This window comes from Macaca mulatta, chromosome 16 (genome assembly GCF_049350105.2).
Source record: "Macaca mulatta isolate MMU2019108-1 chromosome 16, T2T-MMU8v2.0, whole genome shotgun sequence".
NCBI classification, from domain to species: domain Eukaryota; kingdom Metazoa; phylum Chordata; class Mammalia; order Primates; family Cercopithecidae; genus Macaca; species Macaca mulatta.
In genome coordinates, this window is record NC_133421.1 from 54,680,081 (window position 1) to 54,705,961 (window position 25,881).

Sequence of the window (25,881 nt, forward strand, 5' to 3'; positions counted from 1 at the left end):
TAATTATAAAATGAAATTACATTCCCTGAACACTTCCCAAGTGCGGGCAGAGGGTAGATGCCTTATGGTGTGTTGTTTTGCTGGGTGGCAAATGGCAACTGGCCAGGGCTTACACATTGACTATGGCTAGTACACCAAAGAGATAATCTACACATGAGTAATGCAGAACTGACTCTTGATACTGGCTGTAGATGACTCTCAATCATCAACTATGAGAGCGTTCATCGATCAAAAAAAGAAAACGTGGCTTTTAAAAAATACCGGTCTTATTGATAAAGGGAAGGGGGAGATAGCTCCAAATAAATGTCTCAACTTCAACTCTTTCTCAACACTTTCAGAAGACCTCTTTCAATGTACAGGGTGACTTCACCTTTTCAATAACCTTATCTAACCTCCCCTGGAATGACTAATATGATTGCAACAGTATTACTCTTTGAAGCAGCATGCTTCTCCCCTGCCTCCCCTCTGATTGAGCTAATGCATCTACCAGCCATGTGAGAACTTGGCATTATTTTTAAAGTTAATTACCAGCAGGTTTTTGAGACAGGTGGAATGGGTTTCTGTCACCTCCCTTCTGCAGAGTAAGTAAAGACTGCACCCGCGGACTGGCAGGAGGCTGTATCCCAGTCCCTGAGATTTGGGGCATCCTCTGTGACAAGGGAGGCCTTCCAACATGGTAGGAAGCAGCAACCTGGCACGTGCATCTAGCTGGACAAGTTTCTGTAAGTCTTGATTGGTTGTTGCTTGGCTGGATGATACCGATGGCAAAAGCAACATTCCAAAGCAGTAAATACAAGACTCTGAATAAGGCTTGGCGCTTGGGAAATCCTTATGGAATTTCTGGCTTCGTGTGATGGGGAAAAAGAGTTTATTTTGAAGCATTTGTTATGAGAGGGGTCTATTCCATTGAGAAGAGAAACGTCAGTTATTATTCCAATAAATCTTTGTTTTCTAACCATTCAGATCTTTCCTAAGGAAGGTTTAAAATTCTAAAACCAACTTTATTTTCAAACACAGTCAAGCTTCAGGTGGCCACTTATAAGAACAAACAATAGAGGAGCTTGGGGAAGCAAGATTACCCCAAAAACGAATTATACCACCTCTTTCTCCTAATTCCTCTCTTTGAAATTAGATACTTGTTTTACTGAAGGCAAAACAGCCAGCTTGGCCCCTGAGAAAAGTGAGATGAGAATGGCAGTAGGGGTGGAAAAAGGAGGGTACTATCGAGAGGTAAAGTACAAGGGTGGGTAAAAGAAATAAAAATAGACAAGTCAGGGAAAACCAAATGGCAAAGGTCCATTTGTTTGTTTTAACAGTGTTTGCCATTCCAGGCGGCTTGCTGAAGTTCCTTCCTTCCATGGCTGGCCTTGGACCAACATTAGAAAAGTCTTAGATCTCTGGAAAGAAGGTTTGGACAACAAAGTTGTTTTATCTGGGAGGGTAACTAGCTTACTCAAGAGTTCCAGGACTTTGGTTTTGATGTTATTACCTTGGCCTCAGTTTCTGTGTCCCAGGCGGTCCTGGCTCTGTTTACTGATTTTGCAAGAGAAAAGGGTGGCCCGAGGAAGGAAGGGGCTTCTCACAGGCACCACTGCCACATTTAGCTGGATCACCTTAGTACCTGGGCACCGCGAAGAAGATGAAGGCGGGGGAAAAGTAAAACATTTTCTAAAGGTCCTATCTCTCGACACTCATAAGAGGGAAACAACACTTCTCTAACTTACTCCCCAAATAGACACCGCCGTGGATGTTCTGCCAAAGAGTGATGTGAAAGTGTGTTCCGAAGTGAAATGTAAGCTTGGCCCCGTGCCCAGCTCTCTGCTGTATTTTGCACAGAGTGCTGCAGGCTGAAGGACCAAAGGAACACATTTCTCTCCACGTGACTGCAAGAGCCAGGCAGCCCAAGCAGATTTCTTTGTGTTAATAAAATGTGATCTCTAGACTGTACACACCAACAGCCCTGGAAAACGTGAGCCAGAGAGAAGGACCCAAGGAAACCCATGGCCCTGGCTGAAAAGGGACTGCAGCTGCCGGCACACTGTGTTGTATCAAGGCAGGGGCATTGCAGGCCTGGCAAATGCAAGTGAGAACACAGCCAGAGATGGAAAGACATGTCAAAGGCTCAGGGGAATGCTGCTTAAGAAATGAAAACAATCCATGGAATCCCATCAAATAGGATCCTGCGCAAATGTTTACTCTTTCTTGGTGGGCTACAGACCAAAGTCCTCAATGGACACTCTCAAGACTTTGGATATACCTGGGATCCAAGGTACCATGTCTCAAAACTGAGATCATTCCAAATATGGCAGGAGCTTGACTCCTAGATTAAACTGTGTATATTCTGGTCTGGTGTAAGGTGTGACAAATACACATATTTCCATACTCTCACCCCACAGGGACCCAGGCAAATGCGGTCAACTCTCTATGAACCTGGGCAGCCATGGGAGGCAATCACAAGGATCCCAAACAATCACGATTGGGTGGCCTGGACTCTAGGGAGCTTTGCTGTTGTGGGCAGCCCCTGACTCCTTGCTTCAGTGGTCTTGGTCTCCACTGGCCAAGAGACCATTGCTCAGGGTCTCAATCTATTCTATATTTATCTATATCTTGGGAAGGGAGGAGGTTCCTAGGCTGAGGAAGAAAGGGGATTAGTGGCCCCTGCTCACTGGGTCCCTTTCAACGTATTACTTAATCTTTGGACTTTCAAATTCACTGTGCCCTGTGGTCAACTTGTTCCCAATTTGAACAAGGTGTTGGGGGCAGGAGCTGAAAGGTAGCAGGAGCAGAGCACCAGGACCCAGAGAATTTCTGAACCTCTCAGGTACTGCACTGGAGAATGCAGAAGTTTATAGGGCTAGAGGGCACCTCTGGTTGGAGAGAGTAGAAGGTCCTGGAAGAAGTCATCCCTTGGTCCCCCTCCCCTGCAGTCACCCAGTGCCCAGGTTTCCTAACCCTGGGGCAGGCAATTAGCCATCACCAGCTAATTATGGAGCAGCTGAGTTGATGAGCGACTCCCAGGCCCAGGTGAGCTTTCACCTTGGTTAATCTGCAAACCAGTTAATCAGCCTCAGGATAATTGAAAGTTAATCGTATGCAGAGCTCAAGTGCAGCTACTGGAAACAACAGGAAACAGCAGTAGCAGAGGAAGTCAGGCCCACTCTCAGTGAACTCTTTTGCAAATCCCTATAGCCAATGTTTAACCTGCAGCCCACTTCACCCTATTGCCCAACACACTCTTGGATCAAGTCCTTGTCACACAACCTCCCAAAGTGCTGGGATTACAGGCGTGAGCCACCGCGCCTGGCTGTGACTCAGAGATATTTGATGGGATACAAAAATATGCTGAGGGAGCTTTAGCTGAAATTGAACATCCCTCTCAAGAGGCTAAAATCTTGCCTAGTTTCATGCCGATGTACTTTGTAATCCCTCAAGACTGCTGTACCTGGATCCCAGGGAGCACACAGTAAGTGCTCAACAAACTACAGCTAGTTGATTATTTCCCTGGTGCAGTTCATGGATTTAAAGTTAGGAGGCTGGGAGGGCTCAGAGACATTTGGCTGGCTATGTTAGAAACATACTGGGGGAGCTGCAAAAAGCACTACACTCCCCCTCAACCGTTCTTTATAGAAAGAAAAATCTGAAGAGTTCAAACCTTACCAGGAAAGCAGATCAACAGCACAAAAACATAAAGCACGTTCCACAGCTGAGGAGAAATGAACTTCAGTTTATCTGTTCCATCAGCATGGATAACTGAGAATCACCTTCAATCCTAAACAGACTGGCAAGTTCTCTAAAGCTTCCTTAAAGAAAAGTGGCTGCACTTTGATTTCAAATATCAAGAATCGCAAGTATGGAGTGCATGGTTGACTGCCTACCAAGGATGCAGTTCCCCTGGCATTTGCAGCCATGACCTCTGGCCACAGGCAGCTTACCAGGGCCTGCGGTTTGTGGCTGCCTCTGCTGGATCAGTGACACCTACGCCTGTGCTTTATCGGAGTATCCACGGAATTACATGTTGGAATTCCAGCTTCCCTCCACCTTGCAATTCCTGTCTCGTGACCAAGGAGCTGAATCAATAGACTTCCTTTCTTCCATTCTCTCTGTTAAGCTAATCAGAATAAGCCTCCTTCAGAGAGTAAAACATTATGTGCTGGAGGCTCGGAAAACACTTTTCCAGTACATCGGAAGCAACACTGGCCCGAGTCCTTGATCTGCTGCCCAGCAGAAGGACAAGTACTAAAGGATCTTCCCAACCTGCTCTGGCAGGACAGCAAACACCAGGCACCAGTACTGCCCCACCCAAGCCAACGACAGACATCACTAGTTAATCACAGAACTCTTCACTGAGCCCAGACCAAGCCTCGGAATCTTTCAAAATGACTTTCCAGGTACCTACTAATCCATCAGAGTCAGCTGCAAGATGAAACCTACTATCACAGGCAGGTCCTACAAACCTGACTCCAGCCACCCAGAAAAGCCAAAGGCCCCCTCTGGCCACTGCCCTTCTAGAAAAGTTGTCATCAAAAGAGCTAGCAGTGGGCCCTGGGGTTTTTCCTTCTGCGGGCTTTCCTTTTTTTTCTTTTTCTTTATAAAAAAATTATTTTGTCTGGCTAATAAACTACTGCTAAGAAATCCAACTGTTGGAGCAACGATTCCAGCCGGATAATTTATTTTCAGGGTTGCTCTGGAATGCTGAACACCAGAGAGAATCTGGTGGTTCCCATTCCGCATGAAGACCATTTTTTAAGGAAGTCACTAGCTTCACTGTTGTTGTTGTTTTTTCTCCAAAAGGTGTCAAATGTCTTCTGCTTTTCAGCTTTAGTTTTTAAACTCTGTCATCCTTTATGGGTGGCAGAATGTCAGATTCTTAATCCATCTACTACTTGGCTCGGGAGCAGCTCCATTACCCCCAAGGGGCTTTAAATTTTTTTAGACATTCACCAAAATGTGAATGTTAGTCGTCTTCCAGCACATAGTAGTCTTTGAACATGGGAGTCACAAAGCTAGAAACAGCGCCTACATTTTATAGACAAGAAAAATTAGGTTTTGAGAGATGTGGTGACCTGTCCAGAGACACCTAATGCTGACAGATTGGCTTTAGAACCTAGATTGGCTGACTCCAAGTTCAGTGCTCTTTGGAACTGGCCTACCTTTGAAATTGTTGCTATGTGTTTTCCATCTCTTGCCACCTAAAACCCAACGGAAATAATAATGGACATTGATGTAAACTGTTCGGTCAGTTTTCTATTATGACATACTTGTAAGTTAGAAGGACGCAGATTATTCCCATTTTACAGATGAAAAAGTAAAAGCCAGAGAAGCTGAACACCTAAGGTTATATTCGCAATTAAGAGCATAGCCAGGACTACAGATTAAATCTCCTGTGTTCCCAAAGCAGCATCACGGAGCTTACAAAGACCCAGTCCAGCAACTCAAAATCCTGGAAGCAAGACTCCAAAGACATTAACTACAAGTGCATTTTAGAACGTGGTCTTTAAATACCAGATTTGGACTCTGAATTAAAACTCGCTGGGTGACAATCCGAGTAGGCACAGTCCCACATCCTTTTACTGATAGCTTGTTTAATGTAATTTAACGTGCATGACAATCCTACAAAATAGGCCACCATGTTCCGGATGAGGAAATGGGGGCTCAGAATTCAAGTGACTTGCTCAAAGTTTCCTGGCTTTTCAGCAGACCCCTGATTCCAAATTGAATTTAGCTTGGTGACTAAAGGGCTCCACAGTCACGTGCTGATGCTATTAGGACTGTGTTTCTCTGAATATCTTTATCAACGCTTGTTATTTCTGCCTTGAAAATGATTTCATCCTGATCTCCATGGTTTTTGGCCACCGAGATATGCCCAAATTTATTTTTAAGCTGCCTGTAGTCAGAATGGAAGGGCTGATGGAGAAAAAAAGAAAACATACTTTGGCAATGTATTCACAACATTCAGTCCTCTTGGGAACAGACTAAATTCCAGGGACCAATATCATTTCTAATATGAGTTGATTTCCTACAACCACTTACAGTAAGTATTTAGGACAATCCTGGTTTTAACACATAATGGCTATTGCTATGATTTCATACTGAATTGACCTGATTTAAACTTAGGAGCATTGTGTCCACTCTTTTATAAAAGCAGGGAGGGACTCAGAGATATTTTTTGTTTTGTTTTGTTTTGAGATGGAGTTTCACTCCTGTTGCCCAGGCTGGAGTGCAATGGCATGATCTTGGCTCACTGCAACCTCCACCTCCAGGGTTCAAGTGATTCTCCTGCCTCAGCCTCCTAAGTAGCTGGGATTACAGGCACCCGCCACCACACCTGGCTAATTTTGTATTTTTTGTAGAGACAGGGTTTCACCGTGTTGGTCAGGCTGGTCTCAAGCTCCTGACCTCAAGTGATCCATCCTCCTCAACCTCCCAAAGTGCTGGGATTACAGGCGTGAGCCACCGCGCCTGGCCGCGACTCAGAGATATTTGATGGGATACAAAAATATGCTGAGGGAGCTTTAGCTGAAATTGAACATCCCTCTCAAGAGGCTAAAATCTTGCCTAGTTTCATGCTGATGTACTTTGCAATCTCTCGAGACTGCTGTACCTTTAAAAGTCTTATCCTGCCACACCCACATGTATAGTGCACAACCTACTGTGAGCAAGACGCATGTCAAAGGCCAAGAACCCCACAGCTGTAATCTAGTTGGAAACCAAAGTCACACCAGGTTAAACTCAATTCTTAAATCAATCAACTTCTAGTTGTCCCCTTTGTGTAAAAACTGTTTTTACATGTTTCTTCCAAATAATCTACTTTTGTTTTTACAATTTCCTTATATTTCCATTCCACTTCAGAAAAGCCCATTCTTTCCTAGCTGGACCCCTCCCTGCCATGTTTCCCTCTGGCACAGAGAAAGGAGAGTTAAGAAGTGTGTATTTGAGAGACTCACACTAAGGAAAGCAGAAGGTCAGGGAGTTTTGTGACCATTGAAAACCCATTTTCCTGCCTCCACGTCACTCAAGAGCCCATCAACAACAACTAGAGGACAGCCGGTTCACTACTTCATGGCCCAGAAGTGCCACCAAGGGTAAAAAGAAGAAACAGAAAACACAGATCTGGCAGCATGTTGGAAAGGCTCTAGAGCACCAAAGGAAATGTATTCTAAATTCCCTTTCACCCTTACCCACTCAAGATCTTCCAGGCATAGCACCAGAAGACATATGCAGGCACAGCAGGGCATATGGAGATGGAAGACGCAGACTAGTTGGAAACCAAAGTTTCTGCAGAGCATACATCTATTACAAGAGCTATCCAAGAAAGCAGGCAGTTACACTGTGACATGCTAGGGTGATAGGACCACAAATGGTGTTTGAGGTGGGATGTATCTTCTCACAGGTGTAAATACACAGGGTGCTCACCTGCTTTATTATCTCTTCACGATCCTTTCTTCCCTGCAATAACTCAAAAGCAGTTTCCAGGCCATCACTGCTATAGCATTGCTGTAACACAAGATGTGTTCCCACTTAAGTGTCCATAAAATAGCCATGGAGGTGGAAGAAGAGAAGGAATAGTAATTGTAGAATAAAAATAAAACTGCTGAAAGCTGCCATTTATATACTGAGCACTGTTCTAAGTGCTGTACATGTATCATCTCATTTACTTCTCCAGGAATCCTCTGAAGCAGGTATTAGCACCCTCACTTACAATGGAGGGAACAAATGCAGAAGAGTTATATGGCTGGTAGATCCCACACCATCTTTGGGGGTTGGCCGATGACATCCTCTCTGATGGCAGGTAAATGAATGAAAATAATATTTCGGTTCCATATACTTATATGAAAATTTAAAGATATGAAAATTTAGTGGTGGGGGGAATGGAGAAGGGGACAGATGGAGATAACTGGCAACAATTTGGTGGGAATGCTAATCTCAATTACTGAAATGTCTGAATGACAAAAATTATTTTGCTATTCACTAATATGCACTTGTCGTTCAGAATATTAATTTATATATACACAGTTAAAATCTTTAAAAACTCTTTTGTACTCAAGTTAACTCTGTGTCCCAAAATTATGTTTGCATAATTAATCTGTTTGGTAATATTTTTGCTTTTTAAATTAAAAATATATATAATGTAGAGATGGGGTCTCATCAGGTTGGTCTTGAACTCTTGGCCTCAAGTGATCTTCCCACCTTGGCCACCCAAAGCATTAGGATTACAGGCATGAGCCACTGTGCCCAGCTAGTAATATATTTCTTTATAAAGAAAACAAAGATATAAATTTTAGTTTAAGCAATTCAAGATAAAATGATCATAAAATCTGAATCAATGCAATGTTACTGCCACGCAAGTGAGAGGGTCAAAGAAGAAATAAAATAAGCAGACCTAAATTGCTTCTTTATACCTAGTTTGTGTAATACTGAATCTTCCTGTCATTAGTTGTTTAGGAAGTCAATAACTAAATATCATTATCTGGCCTACTATGTTTAGATAAATTTCACTTATAATGTTAAAAATAACTTCTTTGACATGAATATAAATATTATTTTAAAATCATTTAGTTGCCACTGCCCATTTGAAACAAACATGCTTTAGATTCTATGAGGAAAAAAGATACTCACTTTCCCAGGAAGGTGTATTAATACAAAGAAATCAATCATAATGAAATGAATTTTATGCAATTCTTACGAGGCCAGTTCTGCAAATTTCTCTCTTCTTGTCTTCAGAGACTCTTTCAAGGCTTTATTTCCATCTTTACAGTTTGTATTACCTACTATTTCCTCTATAAATCTTTCAATGGCATTTGACCTTTTAAAAGCAATACTATTTTGATTGGATCTGAGATCTCTGTCCTGTTTTCATAGTTCTCTAGTAAAAGCCTGCATGGTCTCCTTCAGTGATACTAATTCAGCCCACATCATAATGACTCCATCCTAAGGTGAATTAAGTCTTCTGTTCAATCTTCAGAGCAAGTTGAGTTTAACTGTTTGCCACTATCCTTAAAATAACCCTTCATATCTTGGGGTATTGAGATTTCTGTTCTGGGTAATCTGATTACTGCGTATCTAGATGATCTTGTTCATCTGGTTTGCCGCATTGACTCCCACTGGTCAGGGCCTGGTGGCATCCGTCCCCCAAACAAACCTTTGCTTTTCCCATTCAATTCAATTCAATTCAAGTGGCATTTCTTGTGTATGAACGGACAGGCGTGCTTAACTCTTTCCATTAAGTGGAGAAGCACTTAGAGAGCAGTGATGAGATTTCCTGCTCCACTGTCCATGCCTGGGTTCCACAGCAAAGACATCACAGCAGACTGTTACCCAGAGCTAATTAGAAAAGAAAGCATTGCTCTTCCCCACTCAAGGAATTTCTGCCAAAGCATTTATTTCTGCTGATCCGTTTATGCAATTCCACTTTCTAAGAGAACATTTTGTCACAGATGATTTAGTGTTGTAGCTCCCTGAAGCATCTTTCTGTAGCATGCACTCATTGTTTTTAGGAATATAGGGTCTCCCAGGCAAAATTTGAGAGGCAACAGGGTTGAACAGCCACAAGCCACGTCTCATGATAAGACCTCAAATTCCAAAGCATTCTTCCAAAGATCATTAAGGAAACAAATCCCAGATTAAACTTCTAAAAACAAAACTTTTACGAACCCTGTGTGACAGGGGAGCTGCGTAGTTTTTCAGGAAAGAAAATGAGATTGGATAGGTAGTGAGTTAAGAGAGTAACATCAGTTTGTTAAAGTCAGAAAAGAAGAAAAACTAACATTTTAGGAATTTCCACATTCAGTCATGGCGTCTGTACCCACCACACAAGCCAATTTAACAGAAACAAATACTATAGTTTCTCCCCCAGCAGACACTCGATTCTGCCAACACTCCTGTAATTATCCCAACTGTATGTAGCTGGAGGTGAAATGCCCACATTGACAGCTATTTTCTATGTAAGTGAACTAGATTGGGTTATGGCAACTCTTTGAGCCTTCTGAAATCTTGGCTTGATATCAGGGTACACTTTAGAGGGTGCTTGAGCAAGTCATTTCATGCACATGACATTCAGCCGTCCAACCCCCTACAATCCGATCCCCTCCCACAATGTATGTCCCTTTCCTTTACTAGTACTCCCGATGTGAAACACACACACACATCCCATATCTAAGCATGATGTACAATTCTGTTTTCAGGAAAGAAGGGAGCCACAAATACAAGGTCAGGATTCAAGAATGCAAAACTGTAATAATGACTCCTTTGTTTCCCAGGAGTAAAATTAATAAGCTAGCCAGAAACTTGGCTTAGTATTTTTAGCTTGATATTACTGCTCCAGGTAATCCTTATAATCAGGTACCACTTGTATCACTGAGACATTAACCTTCCCACCCCCACCCACAAACCCAAACGCATGCATGCCCACGCACACGCACACACAAACATATACATAACATCTGGTTCAATACACTTATTTGCAAACCTAGTAAGCTGTATAAAATAGAGGCATTTAAAAGTGATGAACGTTAATGAGTTGGGTTTATTAAAATCTATTTTTCTACTCCTATGAGACCAGGCCTGCTTTTGGACTTTTAAATTCTGAACCAGTCAAATCCCTCAAACTATTTCCTTGCCAAACAGTGTTTCCCCCAATCACCAAAATTATGGGTTTTATAAATGAAACCTAAACCCTGTGTTTTTGAATTACTTTCTCTAGATCATTAGAACATCGTATTTTGAAAAGCTGTTTGATGTTCAAGGGAGAGTATTTATTTTCAAAATAATAAAAATAAGGAAATCCTGGTTTGCCAGAGGAAACTATTGTCAAGTTTCTAAAAATGTTTCCAATCCAACCTTGAACTCAAGTGGAAATGTTTACATGCCACTTCCCTGCTCAAAAACCTTCAATGGCTCCCTATTGCCTACTGGATAAAGTTCAAGCGCTGCAGCCTGGTACTCATGAAGCTGTCAGCCTGACTGGCACCAACCTCTCTGACTCATCTCCTTGACTCCTTGATATGAATTTTCTGCACCAGCCAAACTGGATCTACACCCTGTTGCTTAAAACACCCTGTGGGCATTCCTGCCCCTGTAACTTTGTGGGGCATGAACCTCTCCAATCTGGCTCTCTCACCCCTCCTTCCGGGCCCATCACAGGCTACAACTCTTCTAAGAAGCTTCCCCCAGCACCTTTGCCTTGAGCAAAGGCTGCTTCCTGTGAGGTCTGGCAGCTCTTATTGGCTATACTGCTCTGTTATTTATTTTTAAAATTTTTATTCATTTTCTTGATTAATCTTTCAACCTCCTCTTTTCAACAGATATTGGAAGCCTCTATATACCAATCATTTGACACTGAGAACATGCTCGTTTGTCCTGTCACTCATCACTTTGCCTAAAAGTCTTATCTTCCCTACTAAATCACTGTCTCTGGAAACGAGCAGCCAAATTGTACTCTTGTCTCTCTTCCTCAGGGTGCACAAATCAAAACACCAAAGCACAAAACAAAAACAGATGCTATTTCTGGGACCGTGCACATTGCTCTTCGCCTCCTAAAACCTCCTCTGTTGCTTTTTCTTTTATTTTTCATTTTAGATACAGGTTCTCACTCTGTCACCCAGGTTGGAGTGCAGCGATGCAATCAAGGCTCACTGCAGCCTCGAACTCCTAGGCTCAGGTGATCCTCTTGCCTCAGCCTCCCAAGTAGCCAAGACTACAGGCACGTGCCACCATATCCAGCTAATATTTTAAAAAATATATTCTGTAGAGATGGGTCTTGCTATGTTGCCCAGGCTGCTCTCAAACTCCTGGTTTCAAGCGATCCTCCCGCCTCAGCCTCCCAAAGTCCTCTGTTGTTTTCTAATCACTGTATCACTTCGTAGAGAAAAGTAACTGAACTGACTCATGGTAAAGGCTTGTCTACTATGTACAGGGCACCAAGCTGGATCTTTCCTACATGGTAGCTTTAGAAAGCTCACAGAAACCCAACAAGGATGTTGCTTTGCAGAAAAGACTATCAAGGTTCAGAAAGATTAAGAATTTACTCATCAAAGAACCCCTTGGGTAGAGGAGGAATTATTATTCTGGAATGCTTGTGTAAAGTCTTGCTTGCAAGCAGGAGAATAAACTGAACTCTTCTCCTTTTGAAACACCATAACATACCTTTATGGCTTCCTTACCCCCAAGGTCACTATATTGCCTTTAAATATAAGTATTAATGTCTATCGTTAAACATTCAATGGTAGCAGTAACTGATTGACCTATTACCAAATATGACACGGAAGAAATCTATTATCAAGAACTTCTTTGGGCAGGGCACAGTGGTTTCCACCTGTAATCCCAGCACTTTGGGAGGCCAAGATAGGTGGATCGCTTAAGCTCAGAGTTCAAGACCAGCCTGGGCAACATGATAAAACCTTGTATCTATAGAAAATACAAAAAGTAGCCAGGTGTGGTGGTGCATGCCTGTAGTCCCAGCTACTTGGGAGGCTGAGGTAGGAGGATCTCTTGAGCCTGGGAGGTTGAGGTTGTGGTGAGCCATGATCATGCCACTGCTTTCTAACCTGGACAACAGAGCATGACCCTGTCTCAAAAAACAAACAGACAAACAAAAAAACTTCTTCAAAATGCATTTTGTTTATTTAATCCCGTGAGCCAGGAAGAATGAGTAAAGGGTACAGTCAGCTACTCAAGGTCACCTAAAATTCAGAGGCTAAGAGAAGGGCAAGCAAGACTTGGCAGAGAAGCAGGAGAGAAATCCAAATTTCTTGACCAGTGTTCCTTAATTAGCTAGGAAGGGAAAAGTATCAAGACTCTCTCTGAGCCCCATGCTTGGTCCTCCCATGGGAAATGCGATTCGATGGTGGTGAAGGTGCTGCTTGCAGCAGCTGTTATTAAGCACTTGCTGTGTGCGACGCAGGGTGACAATTACTCTGCATGCATTGGCTCATATGACCTTCAACAGTGCTATGAGGCAGGTCCAATGATTGTTCCAAAGTTCCAGATGAGAAGCTGAAAGCTCAGAGCATTTAAATGACTTGCCTGAGATCGTGAGCAGCTAATGAGTGGCAAAGTCAGGATTCACACTCAGGTTGGTTTGTTTACTGGATTCTGTGCTCTAAAAAACATTACTGCTATATTGCCCATATAGACTGGTGTCTCAAACACAGGACATTCTGACAGACATTGTGCCTGGTGAGACAGAGGCACCTAAGTCTGAGGGAAATTGAAATTTATAGGAAAACGGTGGTGTAGTATCTTTAGGACAAGACATTTGCTGGGGGAGGGCCTATTATTATAATCACTATTAGCTGTGACCAATATTCTCACCCACTACCGTTACAGAATCAAACACAGGCCCTGTACCTCTCTAATATATTATTTTCTAATTTTTTTCATCTTATTACTTTCTCTACTACCTCCCCTCTTCTCTCCATTTTCATTGCTGAGACATAAAAAATGATTCCTGGGTAAAAGTGATTAGTGCTAGTTGGAAGAGAGGTTTCTGAGAAACCTAATAAATCACGGCTGTCTTCCCCTTCTCTGGCTTTCTACATGAGAATGTTAACAAGGGTTTTTTCTTCCCACCTCCCCCACCCCCTTTCCTTCTCCTCCACCTAATTCTGTCTTTATACTGCTATTTTTCTAGTCTGGTAGGCACAGTGCTGAACTGGAAAGACTCTGCCAAGACCCTTGGCAGGAGCTGGCCTCCAGGAATCTTGCCCACCACAGCAGCGCAGAGAAGACAGGGCCTCTGGGCAGACAGGCAGGAGAGAGGGCCGGGTTTGGGGTCTGGCTAGAATGTTGGACAGAACAGGTTTCCCTGGCATCTGAGCTGCCCTCCAGAGCTCAGCTTTCTCATGCCAGGGTCAGGATTACAATTGCTTGCTGGCACTTGCTGTCATTCTCCTGGGAAGGGAAGCGAGAGGGAGGAGGGAAAGGAAAAAAAAAAAAAAAAAAGCAAGCCAGCACACCACACAGCGTTGGGCAAGCTCCACAGGGCACAGCCACGTGTCTGGAGCACACGGTCATGCAGGCAGGCAGCCAGGGTTGCCAGGGCTCACACGAGAGCTCGGGGGCTGGGCACCTAGACAGTGGCTGTTTCCACATTGGCAGAACAGGAGTTGGTAACCGAGAAGCCATGCTGCTGGGTTAACATCAGGGAAGTGACTTGTCCTAACCCAGAAGGAAGAGAAAGGTCAGGCTGGCTGCACAGAGTAAGTGTTGGACATGATGGGAAAGAAAAAAAAAATGCATGAAAGTATGTCCTATTTTTGCAGAGGGAAGGGGACTGGGTAAATAAACCCCGAAATAGAAAACAGGGGTTGGGAATCCAGTCATTCCTTTCTGTACCTCCATGCCACTGACACCATAACGGCTGAATGCACTGAGTACTCACGCAGTACACACCGGCCGGACTTGTCAAGTGCGATCTTATTTAAACCTGCCAAAACTCCAAGGGAGAGGGGCCATTTGTAATTTCCATTCTACTGATGAGTAAACTGAGGCTTAAAGAGGTTAAGAAATTGACACAAAGTTACATGGCAAGCCAGGGGTGGGTCCGGGATGTAAACCCAAGCCCCTGAGCCCACAGCCTACACTCCTAACCACCAAGTTGCCTTGCTTTCCAGACATACCCCAAAATACCTCTTGCCACAGGCTTGGGATTACTATCCTGTGAATGTCAGCAAGCCCGTCCTCTACAGGGCTCCGTGGAGAAGATAAACTCTCCAAGAAACAGAGCAATGACTCCCTCCCCTTCAGGATCCCCTAGCCCCTGATGAATGAACAGCACTTTCAAGATGCTTGAGACACCGGGCACAGCCACTATCAGTCATGGCGCTCCCAACCTGCAGATGTTATCAGTCTGCCGGATTAGAAAGATATGTGAACTGCACGCCCTTAAGGGGAGCTTCACTATTGAGAAAAGAAAGAGAATCCTCCGACCTTCCATAAACGCAGAAATCACCTGCGCAGAACTTCCCTCCATCATTATTCAGATTCCCAGGCCAGCATTTTCTTTCCATACCCAAACCTTCTCACAAGGAAGGTCGGCAGAAACAGAACACAAACTCCATATTGCAAAGGTACAATGGGTTCTCCCCCACCCCCGCTCCTTTTGTGCCACCCACTTATGCCATCCTTTTCCCACACACGACCACATGGAAGGGTTTTCACTGTACTCTGTAACCAGCCTTCATCATAACCCGGTCTCCATGCTCAGAACTAGAAAGACAGCCTTCTTAATTCTCAGCGGAATATGGGCCTAACAGTGGTAGGACACCCCCCAGCTATTCAAAGAAAAACCACCAGAGGAAACAATTTCAAATCTGGCTTTACAAGCATGTGATATAAAAATAACTCTGCCTTTGTCTGCTATAGATGACTTTCCCTAAAGGGATGGCTGTCCTTAAAGCTATCGCTCAATTCTCAGGGCAAACAGATTCTTCTTTTTCCAGTACCCGGCATATATTCATGCCTCCAGGAGAGCACCCCCACATCCCACCTCTGAAAGTATCTACAATGCAAACATTGAAGTCATCAGAATGACTCCTGCCATCTCTGCTGGCCTAGGAACATTCAGGACACTACACCTTGGATGACCGAGGAGCCCCTGCAGTTAGCTCCAGCCTCCAAGAACCACTACTCTTCCCTTCATTAAGATGTCAGCCCAGAAAGCTTGGTGACCATACAATAGCCACAACAGGTTTTAATGAATCCCTGGATTGTTTCTTGAAAGAAAACTGGATTTCTTCAGATATTTCATTCATTCTTTGGTCAGTTAGACTAATAGAGATGGGGTGCCCAAGATAAGAAAGGGGGTGGGGCAGTCATGGTAAATAGTATGAGAATTCACAAGAATGGGCCAGGTGTGGTGGCTCACACCTGTAATCCCAGCACTTTGGGAGGCCGAGGTGGGTGGATCACTTGAGGTCAAGAGTTTGAGACCAGCCTGGCCAACAGACCCCATCTCTACTAAAAATACAAAAATCAGCCGGGCGTGGTGGTGCATGCCTGTAATTCCACCTACTAGGGAGGCTGAGGCAGGAGAAGAGCTTGGACCTGGAAGGTGGAGGTTGCAGTGAGCCAAGACTGTGCCACTGCACTCCAGCCTGGGTGACAGAGCGAGACTCCATCTCAAATAAATAAATAAATAAATATTCACAAGACTGCTCACCTTGTCATTCCAAGAAATCCTTGGGGTAGACCTAGAAATGCAGACTTTATCAGCTCATGGTTTCATTGCCCTTCAACCAAACAGGTAGCACTAACACCACAACAGAGCATAGCTCAAAAGATGCATGCTGAGTGAACAGCCAGAAACAACGGTTTGATAAACTACTCTGCAGTTATCTCCTGATTAGCCTGATGGCTTAGTTTTATCAACTAAGTGTATAATTATGCTCTTATTAATATTCTATTTCTTCTTGGCAACCCAACGTCCCCTGACCTTCTTAAAAGTTTTGCCATAAAGCATTGCAGGTGGTTTATCCATTCGTGTGACAGGATCCTAAAGTAAGCCTAGATTTTGCTGTCCAAGTTGAAGTTCTAGACCAGTGGTTCTCCACCGGGAGTGATTTTATTATGCCCAGGGGACATTTGGCAGTGATTGAAGACCATTTTTACTAGTCACATCGGGAGCAATGAGGGTCCTACTTGCAACTAAGAGGTAGGGGCAGGGATGCTGCCAAACATTCTAGAAAGCATAGGACACAAGATTTACCCAAAACGTTAACAGTGCCAAGGTTGACAAACACCAATCAAGACTGAAATTATACAATTCCCAGAATGCCCGAGGCTACATCTGCACTCTTCCCTTCTGAGGACTTATTTTCCTTAAGAGTAACTTGGTACTTTTATTCTGGTCACTCCTGTGAGCCACAGAGAATAATCAAGAACTTTCTCCTGTTTCTGGTTTGCTTGCAATATCCATCCATCAAGCCAACATCTCTTAGAATTTTATTTTGCGTTGTAATCTTTATCATGATCAACAATCTATGAGCAGCAGAGCGTTATTTTACCTGAGTTTGGTATTTGAAGACAAGGTTTAACTTTTTTCCTTTTCTGTGAGGACTATTGAGTTTTCAATTCCAAGAAGGAAATTATGTTAAAATGTGTTTCCATTATTTAAAATAAGACATTTAAATGGAGAACTTATTTCTAGATCCTCAGTGTTCCCTTTGATCCCAGTGTCTTTTCACCAGAACCTTACGAAATGATATCCCCTGAAACTCAGGAGTTCTTTGCTATGGATTGCAACTCCGACTGGGCATTCCAAGCTTCTGAGAGTCACTGATCAATACTGACTCCAATGAGCTCTGACAAATGAGTTTTCAAGCTGCTTCAATTTCCAAAACCCCAATTTTTGACTCTCAGTAGGAACCAAGGTGTGAACACCCAACATGTGCAGGTCTCCTGGGAAAAAATACAGTATTCCTAACATGGTACACATCCTAAATTTGGTAGGGGACTGAGAAATACTTGTCAATTGATTACAAGTGTTAGGGTCAAAATACCCCAATCCAGTAACTACTGGGCAAAAATCTCCTGACATTTCTCTCCAGAGGAAGGGTTATGTACAGTACCTAGTTACCTTAAGAAGATATTTCCAAAGACAGGGATTGAAGAAAGTAACAACAGTTGACACATATAACAATGATCACAATTGCTTCCGCAAATAGAACACTCATTGCTAATCCTTTGACCCTTTATACATATTACCTCTAATTTTCACAACAACTCAATCAAATAGAAATTGTATCCTTCTACAAAAAGGGAAACTGAGGCTCCAAGAAATGATGTGGCTTTCTAAGGTCACACAGCTACAAAGTGGTGATTCTCAGTCTACAGAGCACAATGACCGAGGCGCAACTGTGTCTCTCACCGGAGCTCTGTTCCCTTCTCTCCTCGCTGTTTTCCCACTTTGAAGGGTTATTCATTTTGTTGGCTGTTCCTACAAATAAATTGAAGACAGTGGCACCGCACATTCTAAGTAGCAGGGGCTCAGGATCCCATAAAGGAGTGTTTTCCCAAGCCCCCGCAGCCTCCAGGGGTGGCTGGAGACTAAGAATTAATTCCATTCCAGCCAGTGGCCTTGAGCTATAATTCAAAGTGAATTTTGGAGAAGGGGCCAGCACGCAGAGATCTGAAAGGAAGAACTTTAACTCTAATATGAATATATCAAGGCAGGGGTATTCTCTTCCTCCTTTGCATCATTTCCTTCCATTTAAATCTTGCTCTGTGTGCCACAGAAACTTCTACAAGGGTCGAGGACACGGAGTTCAGTAACAATCTCTAGCACAAGTTTCGCATTGTCCTGCTTTCTGTCTTCCCCCACAGCTAAGGCCCTCAGCTCTGTGACCTTCCGGACGATTTATCTGGATGAATCTTTGTTCCTGGTTACCTGTGCACATGAAATTGTCTTTCTTCCTGTTCATTTTGTACTACAGGGTGCTAAAGGCATGAATTCAAAGCTGCTTCAATCTGTGTTTATATCTGAGCATTAGCAGTGGGTTTTGAAGTACTGGTCATTTCAGGTGATATTTTTGTGTACTATTTCAAGATCATTTACAGCTGACCTTGCAGCCTTGTGGGCTCTGATACAGGTAGATTGAGTGTGATGGACAGATGAAAATGAAAAAAAAAAAAAAAAGTAAGAACAGTTGGGTTTATGGGAATAGCAACGAGAGAGATGGAGTCTGGTCCTGAAGAAGCCTCAGAAGCACAACATGAGAGCCTGGATTTAGATTCTATATCTCAGCTAATGACAAAACAAGATGAAAAGGATGGAAAAAATATACCTGCCCCACATCCCTACTCATATTTTTTTTTCCTTCAGGACAGAGAAGAGTGAATGTAGGTAAACCAACCCCTATTGAGAGGCTACCTATTATCTATGTGTTTAGGGAATGAGGAAAAGAGATAGGAGATGTGATGGAGGTTTAAATTAGCCAAATCATTAACTGTAAGTTGTTACTTCTTAAACCTGCAACCCTTGGATCGGCCGCATCACAATCCCATGGGGGAGCTGGTTAAAATGCATATGCCCGGGCCCTCACTCCAGACTTGCAAAAACTCAGAATTTCTAGGGGTAGACACAAAGAGTCTGTATTTACCAGACCCTCCGGATGAGTGACATGGACGCTCATTAAAGTGGGAGAGCCTCTGCCAGGAGTGGAGCAGAAGAAGGTTCCTCTCTTAGGATATTTGCCAAAACCTGAGTGTGAAGATGTTTACGCTAACTCTACCTCGCCTGTCCCGTTCACCCTCCTCCTCCCTTTCTGAAGGGAGCATCTTCAGGGCACTTACCTGGTCTGATGGGGCTCTGCATACAGTTCGGAGATGGGATGCCAGGGTGAAGGGGTGCAGACGCCCGGCTGCTGAGGTCCATGACCGAGGGGGCAGCCGAGGAAGCTGGCTGCAGCCCGGGAGGGTGAGGGCTGTGGTCATGCTGAGATGGGCTGGGGGGAATGCCATTTTCTGACAAAAACTCCTCCAGGTCCATGTATTCCAACTGGAAAGTATCTCCGTCATAGGGAAGGGTTTTGTCCCATAAGGTAGGCCCCAGGAATGCCGACTGGGGGACCGTCGGGCTGTTACTCTCATCATCCAGCTTCTTTTCCTTGTCTTTATCTTTACTAAATGCTGCAGAAGAAGGGAAAGTTGGACTTAAAAAAAAAAAAAAAGAAAGAAAGAAAGAAAGAAAGAAAAGAAAAACAATACCGCTCTTTTACCACTCTTCCTGGCCTGTTATAAAACTACTTCTCACTAATGGCAGGATCCTTCTCTGGCTGCTGTCTTTTGTAGATCTAGAGTTAAAAGTTCAGGCAGGACGTGGATCTCTGCCTGTTTTTCAACATCTTCCTATTTACTTTGGAAAGAAGGCACTAGCCCTTGGGGCAGGGCTACAGGCTGATCTAGGATAAAAACCAGCGAACAGCCTCAGCACCTTATTTGAGAAGAGTAATAACTTAAATTTAAAATAGTAAAATAACACCTGCGATTATATGCAACTAATAACCAGGCTTGAATTATCTTCCAGAAATTCAACACAGCAACAATATGAGGTCATTTAGACTTACAAAGCCAGTGAGTTAGTGGTCTTAATTTTGGTAAGGCAGGGACCTTCCACCCTTCTTTAATATCATGTTTAGAGCACCTACTGGATATCTGGTTATTTCCATATATTATCTCAAAAATCTCACAATAAACTTGCAAAATAGCAATTACCTCCATTTACAACAAAGACTTGGAGGCTCTGAGACTTGAAGGAACTTGACCAATGCCTCATGTTGGCAGAGGAGAAAAATGAGAACTTTCTGAGCTCACATGTCTTAGCTTCTAAAGCCACTGGGGCACACTGATTTTTACGAAAGGAGTTTAAAAAAATACAAAGTGTTTTCTTCCTTCTCTTCCCCAAACGTTTGAGTATGATCCAATTTACAAACAGTATGCATTTACAAACCCTTTCAAAAGCACAGATATTAGAAAAGGTGAGTTATTCTATACACTTATGTTGGAAGTATGCAGCTATTTTCTAACTGGAAATACTGCTCGCCCATTAGGTCTTTAACAAGCATTCTGGATCTTGCCAATTCTAGTATTCAGTCGTGGGTGGAATCTGGGATTAAGGAATTTGCTTCTGAGTTTCATCTTCAGAGAAACACAGCCTCCACTGCCATCCATTCTAACCCTCTACCGTCTCATCTGAAAATCTGACTTAAAACACCCACATATGCAAAAGCCTGCAGCAGGCAGCCCCTTCCTCCCAAATGCTCTTCCTTAAAGCATAGTTAAGGAGGGGTCCGTGGCTATCATCTGCAGATTGCAAACTCTTGCAATGCAACAGGTTGTCCTCTCCTAGGAAAGAAGGTGCAAGTACTCCCAAGCTATTTGTAGCCAAATAACCTTTCAAGACTTTACACTGTGAGTCGCACGGTTCGCATTTGCTACTGTGATACCGAAGGCATGAAACCGCATCAACCCAAATCCGTGGTATCACTAGCTGGGTTTGGGGCCTCATCACACGTACCCCTCCTCTACCGCTATGGCCAAGGTTGTCTTGGGAAGGTTTGGGACTTACCAAGAAAGGGCTCAAGCCAGAGGAGGCTCCTGCGCGATTACACGTGAGCCTGCTCCGCTCTCCCCTCCCACCAGAAAAAGTGCACCGGGAAAGTGTCAGCGCTGGAGGCGTGCACCGCTTCCCGCCGAGAGACCACTCCCCCCACCGGCCCCAGCCCCCACCCCGCTTTCTCAGCTACCCTTCACCAGGAGAAAAGGCGTCTTCTCTCACACCTCGTGGGTTACAAATACTAACCAGTAACAGAAGCTGTAACACAATCCCAAAACCCAGGCTACGCAGTGAGACCCCCTCCCTCAAGCCGACCCCCGCCCCCTGCCCCGCACAGAACCAGGCCCCAGGGTTTCTTCTCTCCAGCCCGGGAGGCTCTGCCCTCCGCAGGCGGGCTCGCTCTGCGTGCGGGTGTACCTCGTTCTAGGGAACGATCCTGACCTGTCAAGTTACACCTCCCACCCGCGCCGCAGGAGCGGGACCCAGGGAGGCCGGGTGCCCGAAGCTCTTTAAATGTAGCTCAGGAGGGGTTCCTCCCCTTTCATGGAGGAGGAGGAGGAGGAAGGGGAGGAAGGGTGCTGGGTGAGCTCCTCAATTTCATCAGAGCGGGGCCGGGGCGCCGCGGGACAGGGCGGGAGCGGGGTGGGGGGATGCTCCAGCGGGCGTGCCCGGCCGCGGAGGGGGACCCCCGGAGCGTCGTCCCTTCCCGGAGCGGGGCCGCGGCAGCGCTCACCGTCTTCGTGGTGAAGGGGGAGCTTCAGCGGGTTCTCCAGCAGGGACCTGAGCACGCCGTAGGGAGGCGGGATAAAGGTGGGATTCAGGGGGAGCGGTCGGGACATTTTCTCCATCGCGATGCACTCAAAATTTTTCCCCTTAAAAAAAGAAATAAGAAAGAAAGAAACAACCGTCCCCTAAAATGTTGCTGAGCTTTTCCTCCGTCCTTTGCCAAAAGTACTCGCTCTCAAGGCGGTGGAGAAAAGGGAAGAAAAAAATTACTTATATTTTTATAAATACATCTGCATAAAAATATATATTAAAAAAAAACTTTCGGGTTTCCAGTGCAGACGGTCCCAGGAGAGCGCGCCAAGTGCCCGCGGGCTCCCCGGCGACGCGCAGGATGCTCTCACCTGCCTCGAACCCCTCGTCTTGCAAAATGTTCAAAACTGAAAAAAAAGAAAGAAAAAAAATATGTCGACGGCTGCAGAAGGGCAGAAGGCACCGCGCCGACCCCAGCCCCTAGTGCCAGCACCGGAGGCGGCGCGCCGTCCCACCCCACCCCCCTCCCCGCGCCGGCGGCCGCTGCTCCCCAGCGCTCCGCGGCCCCGCAGCGCCGGGCTCAGCGCATCCGGCCACCCATGTGCGGCGGCCCTGACAAGAGTGACGTCAGGGCCCGCACCTCGCGCCCATAGGCGTGCGGGGGCGGGGCCACGCGCGGCCCCGCCCGCCTGGCCCGCTTGCCCCGCCACCGTGTGTTTAGCGTCGCCGCGCGCGCCGATTTTCCGGGACTTTGCAGCGCTGGATGGTTACAGGGGAGTAGGTGCCAGATTCCCTGGGCCATCAACTTACGCTCCGGTATTTTTTATTTTATTTTATTTTATTTTATTTTGGTCTGGATGGGAAGAGGAATGAGAAATTTATATCCATAGTTTTCAGGCTGGGAATAACCTGAGGAGTTTAAAAAAAATCCCGATGCCCAGGCCACATCCCAGATCAATTAGAACAGAACCTCTGGGGTGCTATCCGGGCGTCCATAGTTTTTAAAGCTCCCCAGGTGGTTCCAAAGAGTAGCCAAGTTTGAGATGATTGGTTTAGATCGGATTGAAGGTAATGACTCTTCTTAATATTTCTCCTGGCCCCAGCCAAGCTTAGCGTCTTCTTTCTTGCCCGGTTTCCACCACCACCAAAAAATAACTACTTCCTACGAGTCCGAATGGGATGCGAAAAGCAGAATGGGGAGCAGAGGGCTGAGCTGCTGGGCACTGTTGCCCACGCTGCCCAGAGGTGTTAACGGTGGGGGGCGAGAGGGGTAGACATTTGCCTGAAACGGAAAGAGGCGGGAGAGACACAGACACACTGAATGGGATTTTAGGAATATTTACTCTGGGTGAGTACAGGTGACTGTGCTTGGGTCAAGTTATTAGGTCTGCACGGTGATTAAAATAATTTTGTAAAGTATCCCCTACGGGGGTTTCGGCTTTCCTTGCTGTCACAGCAGCTGCGACGTCTCCCTCAGCCAGTTTGACCCCGCGGCGCCCACGGTCCCCGAGAGCTGCGTGCGACCCCTGTGTGGTAGCTCCGTTCCCGCGTGGGGTGGTGCGGGCGCTGGCGTGGCGTGCAGTCGCGGCGCCCCCTGGAGAGCTCCGCGGGGGTCCAGGCAGCTTCTCCCCCTCCCTCCTTACCTCTGCTTACTAAGACTAGGGTAGTTCGATCTGGGGAAGGGGCTGCAAGAACGAATGGGCACGAATTAAAGAAAACCGGTTTTCAGTGAGACGTAAAGGCCTCTGTGACCCCAGGCTGAGTTGCTGGGGAAGGATGTGGTGGAGTCTTGATGGGGTTTACTTCCCCAGGAAGGGGTTGTAAGAGAGGAGGCGCCTGAAACCCCAGAGATCAGGAGCGGCGGCGCAAGGGGATTCAGGGTACCCTGGCAGGATGATTGTGGCAAGTGCCTTTCTGCCCTGAGCTGTAGGTTCCTCATAAAAGGACACGTAATCCAGTGACCTCAACCTCCTCACTCTAAAATTATGGCAAAAGGGTAAGGCGACGTTCTAAGTGAGACGTTGTTGCAGTGTTTCAGGTTTCAGACAAATTCCAGAAACAGCAAACTTTTAGTTAATGCCACATGCATTTATTGAGCACCACGGTATGTATGCCAGCGACTATGCGGGGGCTAGTGAAAAAAGATGAAAAAGACATAATTTTAACCTTCAAGAACTCGTCGTTTAGGGTTTGGCATATAAACAAACAATGTAAAATAGTATTAAAAGAACAAAAATGGAAAGATGGAGGTGGCAGGGGCACTTACATTATTAGGAGAGGGATTCTAGAGAAGGTGCCTGAGCTGGGCGTGGAGCTAATAGTCTTTCGTGAATGGTCTGAATCCATTAATTCTATTTTATATATATATATATATATATTTTTTTTTTTTTTTAATAAAAAGGGGAATCCATCTCCACTATCCTTTTGGAGAGAGAGGCTATTTCCCTGTCTTGAGTTCCTTACATCCCTGTAAGTTCATAAACTGGGAGGACTGAGAGCATCCGCTCAGCCTGGTTAGAAATCTGTTAGATTGCAGATTCCAGGTGCACAAAAGATGCGTTACCTAAGCTTTGTGTAACAGTCCACTGACATTACTCAGTACACCCAAAGCGCTCCACCTGCTCATGGTTCTCTGCATGTCCTCACTTCCCCATGTTTGCAGACATGAAACTCTTATCAGGTCAAGTAATCTGGTTTCCCAGAGTAATCTTCTCCTTACCACCTGACAGAGCTAAATACTGTGGCTTGGAAATTGCATTTCTCATTGCACGTGGATGAACTGGCATTGGTTGATCAAGCAGTTTCTTGGGAAATCGGTTCATTTAATTTAATTCCCCTGAGCCTGATCAACTTGTCACAGACCAGATTGAGGACCAGCCCTTTAGACCATGGTGACTCCCTCTCACTTCTCTCCATCCTTCTCTAACTTCAAAGGTATTTCTTAGAGTCTTAAAAATTATAAGCACTGGCTAATCTTCAATCTAGCCCCATTCCTTAACAAGATAAATGAAATTGATGCATCTTTTCTGCTCTGGCCATTTGTAAATGTTATTTTCTTTTATTTTTTTAACACTTTATTTTAACCATGAATATTTTATTCATGGTTATTTTGACCATGAATAACTTTCTTTCTCTTTCTCTCTCTCTCTCTTCCCCAGAAGCAGTTGCGGACGGCTGCTCAAGAGAAACGAACAGGATAGAAGAAATCGGTTATATTGGTTGGGTAGTAAGACCCTCTGAATTCTACAGGCTAATTCTCAAATGGACATATCCCTAATGAACACTAACCCCAATCTGCACATATGCCCAGAGATGGCTGCCGCTCACAAGTGCTTAGCACTTGTCCACTTACAGAGCCCTTCCATGAGTGTCATATCATGTAGTCTGACAATTCCATGAGGAAAGCAATGATTCTGATTTTTGATTGCCGTGTAACAGATCACTCCAAAACCTAGTGGCTTAAAACAACCACCATTTTATTATTTCTCATTATTCTGCAATCTGGGTTAGTCTCAGCTGGGACACTGGGGTGGCTGGTCTTCTCTTTCTCTTCACCTGGCCTCCTTATACTATAGATTCATTTTGCTTGTTTTACAATTTCATGCAAGTGAAATCATACTGTATGTACTCTCTTGTGTGTAGCTTCTTTCACTCTGCACAATATTTTTGACATTCACCAATGTTGCATGTAGTTCATTTCTTTGTATTCGTGAGTAGTATTCCGTTGTATGAATATACAAAAGTTCATCTGTTGTATTGGTGGACATTTGGGTTGTTTCCAGTTTTTAGGCACGAATAAAATGTTTATGAGTATTCTTGTCTGAGTTCTTTTGTGAACACATGCTTTCATTTCTCTTGGATAAACAAATAGGAGCAGGATTGCTGAATCATAGAAGAGATGTGTGTTTTACTTTAGAAGAAGCTCTTCCATAGTCTTCTGAAGCAGGTAAATTGTCCTGCATTTCCAGCAACAGTATATGTGAGTTCTGGTTGTTCTAGCTCCTCATCAATATTTGGTGGTGTCAGTTTCTCTTAAAACTTGTAGCCATTCTAGTGGATGGATAGTCAGTTCTCAA

General features: G+C 44.7%; 1 protein-coding gene and 1 long non-coding RNA gene across 6 annotated transcripts in view; one reads left to right on the plus strand and one right to left on the minus strand.

Annotated features, from left to right (window-relative positions):
• HLF (HLF transcription factor, PAR bZIP family member) overlaps nt 1–22,428 on the minus strand; it is a 59,687-nt gene extending 37,259 nt beyond the window's left edge. The window contains exons 1-2 of one of the 5 annotated variants that reach the window (XM_077968801.1): nt 22,177–22,428; nt 19,288–19,623 (exon numbers count right to left, since the gene is read on the minus strand). In XM_077968801.1, coding sequence (XP_077824927.1) covers nt 19,288–19,483 — 196 coding nt within the window. In that variant the 5' untranslated portion in view covers nt 19,484–19,623; nt 22,177–22,428. 5 annotated transcript variants of the gene reach the window in all.
• A 68-nt stretch (nt 22,429–22,496) lies between these two features.
• On the plus strand, nt 22,497–25,618 carry LOC114673125 (uncharacterized). The gene is made up of 2 exons (XR_013406487.1): nt 22,497–22,621; nt 24,964–25,618. It is a non-coding gene; the product is annotated as an uncharacterized LOC114673125 (long non-coding RNA).
• The last annotated feature ends 263 nt before the right edge of the window (nt 25,619–25,881 follow it).